The 12287-nt window shown below is 43.2% G+C and overlaps 1 protein-coding gene across 1 annotated transcript in view; it reads right to left on the bottom strand.

Annotated features, from left to right (window-relative positions):
- Positions 1–12287, bottom strand: part of PDZD2 (PDZ domain containing 2) — a gene marked incomplete at its 3' end in the record, with an annotated part of 54432 nt that overhangs the window by 2744 nt on the left and 39401 nt on the right. Inside the window, 7 exon segments of the mRNA XM_010152657.1 lie at positions 7–167; positions 2208–2352; positions 3842–4632; positions 5773–5938; positions 6652–6755; positions 7724–7805; positions 10631–10763. Coding sequence (XP_010150959.1) covers positions 7–167; positions 2208–2352; positions 3842–4632; positions 5773–5938; positions 6652–6755; positions 7724–7805; positions 10631–10763 — 1582 coding nt within the window.

Below are 12287 nucleotides of genomic sequence, written 5' to 3'. Positions count from 1 at the left end.
TGTTGCTCTCTCCGCCGCACAGCCGCCGCCCGCGCTGTGCAAACCCGCTCCTTCTCGCTTCCCAGCACCCGCTTCTCCTTCCTCAGCTGCGAGGATGCTGTTGACGTCGGCCTGATTTTGACTGTCTACCCCTGGAGACAGGATGAGGTTGGTAAATCTGCTGACAGCTGCGTCGTGATAAAAATAAATTTAAAAAAGAAAAAAAAAGGAGAAATGCTGTCAGATGTGGGAAGTGATACACAAAACACCAGGTTTTACTATAAAAACAAACACCCACATATTCAGACTGCACGTTTTTGTTCTGCACGCCTCCTCTTCTGTAATGATGTTTACAACAACTCAAATTAATCACAACCCTGTGCATTTCAGCAGCAGACAGGAGGGAGCAACCCTCTCTTCCAAGGTGAGTACTCATGACCTGTTTAATTCTCACCTCCGAGATCTCAGCAGCCAAGCAGCTAACTACCCAAGTGCCAGTGTGCAGTAAGTCAGGCTGAGCAGTACCGCTTCTCATTACTTGTCTGATCAAAGATGTCTCCAATAGATTGCGGAGAGTGCACAAAGCCCTGGCGTGGCAAACAAAGGTGAACAGATAACACGGGGACGAGCTGTGCATAAATAACCTGACTCTGATCCTCTCGGCATTTCTGCAGGTGTTTAATGTGACACGCATGGGTGATGTTGTACACGCATTAAGCATGTGGGCTTTACAGGATTTCTGGCACAGACCTTTCCTTGTTTCCAATACGTGTTTAACCCACTCTTGGTAACACACCGTAGCTCCTTCTATCTGCTGTACTCCAACGCATTCCAGCTCACCTCTCTCTCCAGCTCTTCAATTTTCTGCACTTCACCCTAAGCATCTGCCTGCACCTTCCTGGGACACTCCTCCTCATTCAGGCTTCTTTTCAGAGGCCAGTTACTACCAGATGAGGCCCAGAAAGCATGTGGAAAGGGAGGGGTGTATTCACAGAGTCAGCAGCCTTTCCCGCTCATCCCAATGTGCCAGCCCATCTCCCTAACCCCTGCACAAACCTGCGGCATTATCCACACCACTTAACTTGGGTACCCATGTTAAGATGTGCAGGTTCCTCACAGAGTCAACAAAGGGGAAGACTTATCAGAAGAGCAATCTGAGGCTGCCAGGTTAGGATCTGAAGTACTGCCCCGCTTCAGCGTGCAGGATTACACACTGAAGAGACTCTCTTCTCCGCCAGTGGGGCAGGGCGAAGGGAAGCGGAAAGCAGAAGAGTTGACTGCTAAAGGAGTGCCAAAGTGCCCCTACTCCCATGCTGTTAGGCTGCAAAAGCCACAGCAACCTAAGGAACAAGAACAGGACTCTCTTGCCAAGCCTGGAATTCCTTAAAGAACAACTGGAACTCAAGCATCTGGAAGTACTTTAGGCTCCCAGGTATTAATAGGTACACAAAGATCATAAGCTAAAATGAAGCAAAATATTATGTTCTTCCTGAATTGGAAAAGTATGCTTTTCTTTTTCAAATACTCATTTCCACACCACATAATTTGTACAGTCTGCGGGGATACATATATTGCTGTAGCAGCATAAATCAGCCCTGAGCAGAAACTAAGGAGGTATCATATGTTTCTGTTCAGTCTAGAAATATTTTTATAAGAAACATGCAAATAAACATTTTGATAAGATTCTGGTTTTCTTGGGTTTTCTGTTTCATCTTTCTGCACATTAGAGAATTTCGACACATGAAAGGGAAAGAATTAAAGAAAGAAAAGAAGCTTTTATTATCTCATTGTCCATTCATAAAAACACTACTTAAACTTCAGATTTAAGAGAGAAAGATGTGATTATAAAGGGTCAGTGTATTTACTCAACAGGCACAGCAGTAAAATGGGTTGTCAGGACACGTCGCTGCCGAGTTAGCTCCGGGTCTGCATGAAATGACTCAGACCTCTGCAAATGCTGTCAGGAGGGACACACTAAGTAGGAGTTTTGAATGCTTCACACAGGAGTAGGATTGCTCTCCTCATCCCGGTGCTGCAGAGGACCCTGAAGCCTGCTTTGGTGATGAAGTACTTTGCGTGGCTCACCAATGCAGACAAAACGTACCCTCTTTCTTTTCTCTGAATCAGTATGGGAAGCTGGGGCAGCAGATCAAACACAGCTGATCCAAGGGAATTTTCTTCACCGGTACTCAGAATAAATGCTACAGAAGTAAAAACTACTCTCTCACCTGATGCTGCTTTCTGGATCTCCAGGGTTACGGATGTGGGAAGACACTGCATAAGCAAGCAGATCTCCTCATACGTCATCTTACTGACAGGGATGCTGTTGATGGTGGTAATCTCATCTCCTACAGCCATCTTGCCCATTGATCCCTGAGGCAATGACAGATTCAAGGAAATTATAAATACACATCAGAAGCCCTGCCACAGGGTCAAAGATTGCAAGGAAGCAATTAATGGCTTATGAGCAACATTCCCTATTTCACCTCACTGCAGAGCACAGGTACCACTGCTGTCAGTTTGCCAACATGTAAAGAAAAAGCAGACTGTGCTTTTGCCAGGAAAGGAATTAATGATCTATCTCAAACAGGAAGGTCAAAAGAGCTGCTGGTTTCTCCGATAGATCAGTATCAGGACGGAGGACACAGCCCCCTTCATTTACATGAACTGGAATGAATCAGCCCTAACTTCTTCAGGACTGGAATGTCTTCTATCATATTTTGCATTTCATGTAGGAATTATATTCCTGGTCACAACCTCCCATTGGACTACTGGAACTCTTCTAAATAACTCAATTGGACAGGGACAGAGCACTTAAGGTAAAAGCCTAACTATGTTTTTAAACACTGCACAGTAAATCAGAGGGAAAAGGCAGGAACAGAACCTAAACCCCCAGCTCTTACAATTCAAACACCTACAACATACCTCTTATCCTGGTGGCCACTAACAAGATTAAAAAAGCTACCTCGGGCTTTGTACACCAGTCTATCTTCCCTCCTTTTTGCACTTTTGCATCTAGGTGAGCAATTCCACATCCAGCCTGAGTATCCACACAGGTATGTGCATGTTTGGGAGGCAGAAGACCAATATGTTACTGGTGCTATCATGGTGCTTGCCATATAAGGCCTCCTGGTACCAGATTTGTGCAACAGGAATACAGGCATAGAAAATAATAGGGGGTAATAAGCATTTTTATAGCCAGAATTTAGTTATTTTGCCTTTGCCTCTGGTAAAAGGAAAAGAACAGTATTCCCTCAAAACTGTGACTGTGAGCAGGGATCAGTCCATCTCAGTAGATCTGCCTCTTGACTTTCCTGGTTTTGAATCAGCCAGTGTGCACTTCTGCATCAGAAAAGGTTCTTAACAGCACCTTCAGAACCACAGCATCATAGAGTCTTTTAGGTTGGAAAAGACCTCCAAGATCACCAAGTCCAACCATTAACCTAACACTGCCAAGTCCACCACTAAACTATGTCCCTAAGTGCCTCTTCACACATCTTTTAAAAAACCTCCAGGGATGGTGGCTTGATGCCCTCCCTGGGCAGCCCTTTCCAATGCCTGGCAACCCTTTCTCTGAATAAATTTTCCCTAATATCCAATCTAAACCTTCCCTGGCACAACTTGAGGCCGTTTCCTCTTGTCCTATCCCTTGACACTTGGGATGGGAGACCAACCCCCATCTCTCTGCAACCTCTTTTCAGGGAGTTGTAGAGAGTGATATGGGAGGAGATGCATTGCCCAGCAGAGGCAACATCTCCCTTCCACTCACTTTCAACAGATCACTTGCTTCATACTAATACTGCTAACAATAATCCCTGCAGAGTGAAAGCAAATCACAAGGCAACCCAAATTAAAAAATTACCATTTCTGCTGCTCCACCTGGTCGCAGCCCTGTGACAACAACCTTTAAGGGCATGGCCTGGATTTCCAAATCCAGGCCGAATGACTCGTGCTCATTGCGAACCAGAGTGACTATTTCACACTGGCCCTGCCCAGTCCCATCCGATGCTTCAGACTTTCTGCTGTGAGGGAGCGTCCTCGCAATGGGCTTGTTGTAAGAGCCATGTTCCTCCGTCCTCTGTCTCTGAAGGCTTCGGCACTCGGTGCTCATCATGCTTTTCACTCTCGTGACTGCTCTGTGCTCAAGTTTTGGCGATCTCTTAGATTCCAGTTGTGCTTCCCGAAGCTCCTTCAAACTCAGGCTGCCAAGACGAACTTCAGGCACGCTTGAGTAATCAAAAGCTATGATGGGGAAGAAGGGAGAGTCAATTTGCTCCAGCGTGCTGTCTGCAGACTCCACCGAGTTGCTGAAAACAGGGGAAGACGTATCTGTGCCACTGTATCTGGGTGACTCACTGTCCTGGCTTTCATCATCGATCTCTACAGACGAGGTTGTGATGACAATGCCAGTGTCATCCTGCCTCTTGGCCCTCAGGCTTCTTTGCGAGTGGGAACTTTCATCGTCATCACTAGCATCACCATCATAGAAAACAACCCTCCTCTGTCGATGAAAGGGGCTGCGGGCAGATTTGGGGCTGTCGCTAAGGATGCCAGGTCGGACAGACTCCACATGCTTGTTGTGAAGGCTGGAGGACCTCCCACTAGTTGGAGAAGCCAGACCATTTGCTTTTGCCACTCCTGCTTCTCTAGCAGCTAGGGAAAAAAAAAATAATTAATTTATAGATGATTTTTAATACCATGCATCTGGGTGCAGCAAAGTACATGTGGCCCTGCTTGTAGGGAAAGCTTAACCTCTTCTCACAAAGCAAAGAGCAGGTTTTCCACGTCCTCCTTCTAACTACAGTAAATAGCAAGAGGGACAGCAGATGGCTCTACAGTTTATGGGTAATTCCCGAAATCAGTTCATAGCACATCTGGTTCTATTTTCAGTTTATTTCTAAATTATGACTATGACCCAAAGAAGAAAAGGATGCAAATTCACGTGTATTTTACTTTAAACAACACACTTTGCTTAAATCTATGCTTGGGACTGCCTGCATTAATTTAAAGAGAGTGAAAAACGCTTTCCTGAACAAAGACACAAGCACACAACAACCAGTTTCATATTAAAGACTAATAAATCGAAGAATCCTTTCCACATGCCTCTTAGAAAGAACTGCACTTTATTTAATAGAAAGGGTTTTTTTTATTTTGCTTTGTTCTGTGGGTATTTTAAAATGTAAAAATGCTTTTAAGCATTAAATAAGGAATTTCCAGAGAAAAATAAGCTGTTGGCAAAGACATTGCTTTGGAAGCATAGGAAGGGGAGAACAAATGTAATATCCTTTGAATTTGAGATCAGGTGCATGTCAGTAAGGAAATGTAAGATTCTTTCAGTCAAATTACTATGGGGAGAAAGACACGTATGCAAAATACCTGATGTCAAATTGAACATTTGATTGTTTTTACGCTGCTATATGTGACATTTTCAATTGTGTATTTGAGATAGCTATGAACACTTTCATTTAAATGTAACCAATCAGATTAGCATCAGTCATTTGAAAAAAAACCTGCAGTGCTGTCAATCTAGTTGCGACCAAACCAATCAAATAAAGTAATTTTCACGTAATCAGAGGAGCAATTTGGACAAAATACCATGGAAACGGGCATTTATGTGCATTGTTGTAAACCCCTTCCATTTTCTACAATTTCATATGATCAGCACTGGCTTGCACTAAGCTGCCCGGTGTGTCTTAGCAGCACAGGAATCACCGTAGCTCCCCGTAATGCAAACCAACGCTCAGCGACTCTCCCTCCGTTGGCCAAATGACCCGACACATTTCCGTCACTTACTCAGGTTGCCAGAAAGAAGAGAGCCATCGTCCAACAAGCTATTTCTGTTCTTCTGACGGAGCTGCTCTTCGTCGCAGGAGCCGGTTGCAGCATCTGGAAACGGGAGCTGGCTCGCTGTGTCGTGTGAGAAGTACTGGGAAAGCTCTGCCTCGGAGCTCACGGATCCCTGCTGAAAAGAAGTGAGCCTGGTGACCAGCCATCGCTGATGCTCAAAGCCCCTGTCTGCGTGCAAGCACCACAAAACCCCACTCACACTGCCGTGTCAATAAAGGAAGTTTAACGCAGACTTGTCAGTATACTGAGAGCCAAAGTGACAAACTTGGATGGCTGAAATGCTGCGCAGCAACACGTTTTTAGCCGGTATAATAAAGAAAAAAGGATTCCCAACCCCATTACTTTGCAGATGCAGTTCAATACAGAAACAAGGGACAAAAATACTCACTTGTGTAACCCCCTTCTGCACTGAGAGCCCGTACCTCTGGACACAGTTTGCATGGATTCTTTGGCTTTCCCAGGAAAACCAAAGACTTTTCCACTGCAGTGGCTACAAAGAGGCCAAGCTCTCAGCCTTCTGCCCACAGGCCCAGGTCTCTCCTGCTAACCTCCCCTCTGTGCCGCACAGAGCAGGGGTGCCTTCGAGACGGCAGGAGGTGGGAGCCCACAGCTTTCTCTGCCATGCTCTGCACATCGTTCCCAACGAACAGGAGCTTGCTGCTGTCACGATTTCAACATGTGACGTAAAAAACAAACCCTTTTATGGAGCCCACGTGAGAAGAAAGGAGCATAGAGGTTTGGTTCTGAACTCCCTGCTCAAGTAAGAGCTTCAGTAAAAGCTGAATTTGAAGCAGACGCTGTTTTTACTGCATCTAATCCTTTTACCCGGCTTGCTGGCTCCAGGAAGCGTTTCATAGTCCAGCTGAGGGGAGAGGAGGTCTCTCCTTGTTTGGCCTTCACACTAGGAGACGGACTTTTTTGTGCAGCTCCTGTTAAACACAGCTTAGTTAGATGCCAAAACTTAAAGTTATGGTCCATATATCCAAACAAGCTCCTCATTCACCTTTTGAGCTGGAGGCTGCATTTAATCCCACTTACTTATTATCTGAACTGCTTCCCTAAAGTGATATTTATTTAACATTTCACAAGCTCTCCGTCAGACCAGGCAAAACATTATCACAGAGACACATTACGCCAGCCAGGCCCAGGACAGAGCTCTGAACAAGCGTTGAGGAGGAGATGCTCCTCACGCACTGGAGCATGCTGCTGACTAGGTACAACCTCGAAAAACAAATCAGCAGCCACTGGCAAGGTCTACTTCAAAAAAGGTCTTAGATTACACAGATATAAAGAGCATAATTACAAATCTAACATTTTTGTCTAAAAATCACCTTCTGTCTAAAAATTACTCTGCCATTGCCAAGAGTTTGCTTTCATCTGTAAGATTTTAGGAAGTGCTAAGTCTGGAGTTCAGAAACATCAGACAAACGCCAGAGCACACATGTTGACAGGACCCCAAAGATGAAAATGGAGTTAAAACATATAGCCCAGTATGCAATATCTGGACTTTTTCAAATGGACACAACAATATTTCATCTTTTTTTTTTTTCTTTTCTCCATTTACATGGATAAATGTACATAGATGGAGTGGATTCCTCCTGTCCTTTCCCTAATGGGACACTGTGCTTCCTATTCATCTTGAAGACGGGATAGAGCAACCACCTCTTGGCAACCTTACTTTGAAATCATGGCAGCCTAGCGAAACAGAGCAAGTAACATGCGCTATAAGGCTAATTTTTCGCTAAAATTTCTACAGTGGACAGAATGATTACACCCCCTAAACTGTTAGTGCTGTTTTGAGGGCCCTCAAAATATTGACACTGGGGAATGCAGAAGCGTGGCCTTAAACTTCCTGTATTCGGAAGAAGACACATATTGGAAGAGAAGATGCTGCGACCTGTGACATGAGAGGAGCTGGCATCCTTGCTCTCCCGGTGGGTAGTACGTGCGATTGCTTCATCCATCTCCTGCTCAGAAACCTGAAGAAGACAGAGATCAAACTGGGTAGATGAAATGAAAAAAGAAAGTCTGGCCACTTACCACCACAAATACCACCACGATTCATTTTAGATATGCTACTAATTTTAAAGATGCAATAAAGAAGACGGAGTTGAGAGCTCCTAAGTCCTGATTCAGACTCCCTCCATGCCACTCTCCTGCAGAGACCAGGAGGCAGAAGCCTGATGACTTCATGGAGACCACGTCCAAGTGCCACATTACGCAAACAAATAAAACAGCACCAGACTTAAAGAAATCAAATTAAGCCATTACAGCACGATTTTAACTCAATTAAGTGCTGTACATTGATTTATTGAGAAAATATTACTTTAAAATAGACAAAGACTGCTTTGTACATGCATACATCAGCAACAGAAGATACTCTACACTTAACCTACCGGAAGATTACCAGACTTCCCGAGATATTAGCTGTCTTTTTAATTTTCATTTCTCCTTGCTTTTAAAAAGAAAACCTAAATCAGTAATTGGTAATTAATGTTCCTCTGGTTTAAGAATAAATACTGGTTTACCATATTTGCTAATTTTGTCCTGAATTAATGCCATGCACTTAATTCTTATTACTGGAAAACTCCATATAATTTTATAACAGGAACTACTAGTCTGCAGGAATATATATTTAAAAACAGAAAGCAAGTTAATTCTGTCAAAAATAATTTGTATGCACATTGCTTTACACGAATTAATATTCTGCATAAATAGAGACTAGAAACTTGAATCTTTCTGAACCATGAAGATTTGAAAGATTCCTAAGCAAACTCAGCAGTTTATACATAGTTCAAATGCCACATTCACTCAGAATATCAAAAAGAAAGAAAATTTTGCGGTATTTCTCTTGGAAGTAGATGAAAACACCAAAGTGAACATATTCAGCAACAAAGTGTACTGTGGACCTTTTGTATGTCATAAAATGAGACATTAAGTATAAAAATGTCCAAAACAACATGAGCCTTTGTAGAAAACATCCCTGTTTTCAGCCTGTGGCATGACCCTACAGCAAACCAAAAGCCTCCAGGCTCCTGGGGCACAGGGAGTTCCTACAGGACACGGACCAAGCCCTGCGAGTATGCTTCAGGACCTTTACCCAAACCTGTGGGTACAAGGTAAAACTAGGTGCTGGGCAGACTGCAGTATTTGTTTAAAGCTAACCAAAAATCCACACTTCAGCAAGCTCTGCCAATCTCGATTTTTAGCATCCTCTGTGTCTCACACAGATCAAACGGGAGAATGACAAGCTAATTCTTAACGACAGTCTGCAGTCTGTGGTATTATTAAGAGCTAATAAAATATAGTAAAATACCCTCCATAATTCTGTAGACCCCCAACGCTGTCAGAAAAAGGGTGACAGTGCCATAACAATAAATATGGGTCCCCATATGGACACACCTTCAGATATCCAGCTATGAGGGATTGTGGATTCAATACTGCCTGGGTGAAAAAAATGCTTTAGGGTCTCTCCAGCTCAACTTTTAGCTTTTCTTACCATTTCTTGGCAAAGGATTTGTTGTCATTTTAAGTATCACTTATGGAAAAGTGTAAGAGGAGCCACTTAATAGTTTCACCCTGTTACCGAGTAATAGCAAGCAATTAGTTTAACTCAGTTCATCTTCTCAGCAAATACCTGATTTGGTCACTCATCAGCTTTCAAGCCACCACCAGAGCAAGATGAAGGACAGAGGAGACAGGCTCCACTCCCTGGAGTTTTAATTTCATGCTACTTACAGACCCTCCAAAAAGTCTATATGCCATGGTAATGCAATCAAACCAAACCATACAGACTCCCTAGAAGTACTGTTATCTTAGGCTACAAGCCCAATCCTTACCCCTTCCATGCTTACCTTTAACTAACAGAACTACAGCCTCTTTCTTTTTAGCAGCACAAGGCTTCACAGCAATGATAATAAACTTTGGGCAGTAGACCCCTATTTGTCTATTGTTTGTATATTTGATTTAGGAGAAAATACGCAATTAATTATAAAATAAGAAACCTGAGTTCTCCTAGATATGGATTTATTAAGGCCTCCATTTGTAGTTACGAGTTCAAAAGTCAGAGCTCTCTGGACCCACTAATGCAAATATTTTTACAGCTTCATTCCTGTTTAAACAGGAAGGTTTTGTACACTCATGAAATTCTTTGAAATATTGAAATAAAAGAAGTTATTATTCCCTATAGCTTGGTTAAAAGGCTTTTATCTTCTACCATCAATTTTTAAAAATTGCTTGAAAATACTCACTCTGTAAACACAGCCTTATTTCCAAATTGCCCTTGCACAGGATTTCACAGTAGCAGTGCATTCCAGATACTCAGGTTTTAATTCCTGACGGAAAACTTTGATCTTTGGACAGATTTTACTTTCTTAAAAACAGTATTCCTACCACTTTATTATAGTTGATCAGTTCAATCTGTTGATATTTATATCCCTGGCTCAAAATTACATTCTACTCAAGGACAAACTGACTGCAAACTAACTTTAAGGCGGAAGAGGCCTTGTGCCATATTTGCATGGCCACTTGGTCCAAGTACTGAGAAAGATGGGAACACTTCACTCGAGTAGTTCCAGGAAAACTGCTTTTGATCAGTGGGTGACTAAGTGAAAAGCAGCAGGGACAGTCCAGCACGGCTACAACTTACCAAACTGGAAGGCATCATTACAACCCTGACATCTTGCACAACACATGCCATAGAAAGAAAAAGCTAATGGTCTTCATTTGCTGCTTTCCCAACAGCAAGACTCAAATTACAGTGCCAGATTAACAACCCAGACACTTGAACACACTTTCTCCTCACCTTTGGGTTAGGATGCCGACTAATGATCAGGCTAACCGGACCTGGACCGCATTCACTCAGGATGGCGTAGGCTTCACTTAACGCTGCGTGACGCAGACTCACCGAATCTGCCTCCAGGATCTGGTCACCCCGACTGCAGAGAGGCACAGAGCCAGTTAATCACAACCGCCTTTTACAAAAACATTTGTGCTTTCAACTGATGGCCAAGCTTTTTCAAAGATACAAGTGTCTGGAGAAGGTCTGACTTGCAAAGAAGCCAGTCTTGCTCTTGCTCCCAGTGACGTGAATCCTTTAAGTCCTGTTGACTTTGGGAGGGAGGTCCGGAGATCCCTTCTGCACTTACCGTCAGTGCTACAAACCCTATTAAATCAACAGGGAAAATTGGCTGCATTTGGACCAGGGTGAAAGCAAACTTCAACTCCAGTTCTGCATTCAGATACTTGCTGAGCACAGGGGAGGAAAAATTAGATTCAGATGGTCTGTTCCTTCCCATCATATTGAATTACTGAACACAAACACTGATAAGAAATTCTTGATTTAGATATGACTCTACTAAATGACTCCAGGAAAAAATTGAGTGTGATAAGCCTGTATTTGCTTCAAATTAACACATAGAACCCATTAAAAAAAAAATTTAAAAAAATAAAAAAAACAACTCTTCTGAAAGAAAAGCACAGATTGTTTAGTTTTGTTTTCCCAATTTCTTAACTCTTGCTCATGGTGCTCAGACATCTGGAACTATTCAAAAGAAAAGATCATCAACTAGGGATATCATTAAAGCATTCTCCATAATTACTAAAGCATTTGCTTTAAATGGACACTCTCAAACAATCTACTCCTGCTGATTTATGTTGGGCTAATTGTGACACTGGAAATGAGTTTGCCCCATGAGTCTGCACACCGAAGGCAAAATGGCAATTGCGCCTGGCAGCCTTCAGTAAGTTGTGCTTCTGTACAGGCTCGGGACAGCAAAGGCTGACCAGCAAAAGGGTGACGGCAAAAGGTTGTGTTATTGTGACGCTGCTGAGCCCATTTTCTAGATTTATGCAGCTATCAGAAGCTACACAAATGCAGTCGCTTACGCAGGCACACCACTGAGAGGGGGAGCTCAGATACGGAGGAGCTGGGTTCAAACCGCTCCTGGCATTGCAAAGCCAGTATTTGATTAACGAAGTTTTCCAAAAATCAAAACCATCTATTAAGTTTTGGCTTATGGAACCATAAACCGCTGATGGGACAACAGAAGCAACGTCTCAAAAGAAGCAAGCTAGAAATCTGGGAAGCATGCCTGGATATAATCAATCACTTAAACCTAATAAAGGATACAGCTGTTACATACAGACACAACCAGCACTGCAATCTTTTCCAAAGGGGCTTACAAGAAATCAAGTTAGCATTAAATATTGTCTCCTACAGACATTTCTGTATGGCAGGAACTTTCAAGGGTTTTGGCAGCGATGCCACCACAAAATCATCTTCTTCCCTTATTCCAAAAAATCAGACTGCTCTATCACAGTTTTCCTGGTGAGCAAGGAAACAGAAGGCACTCTCTACCCACGTGAAAGGCAGGCATTTGCTCAGCCTCCCCGCACCAGTGCTCACGCCACGCGTTCCGTGCGGATCACACAGTCCCAGCGGGTCTCTAGCACAGTCCCTC

This window comes from Eurypyga helias, unplaced genomic scaffold, assembly GCF_000690775.1.
Source record: "Eurypyga helias isolate BGI_N326 unplaced genomic scaffold, ASM69077v1 scaffold12910, whole genome shotgun sequence".
In the NCBI taxonomy this organism is placed as follows: Eukaryota; Metazoa; Chordata; class Aves; order Eurypygiformes; family Eurypygidae; genus Eurypyga; species Eurypyga helias.
This window is presented reverse-complemented; position numbering and strand designations above follow the sequence as displayed.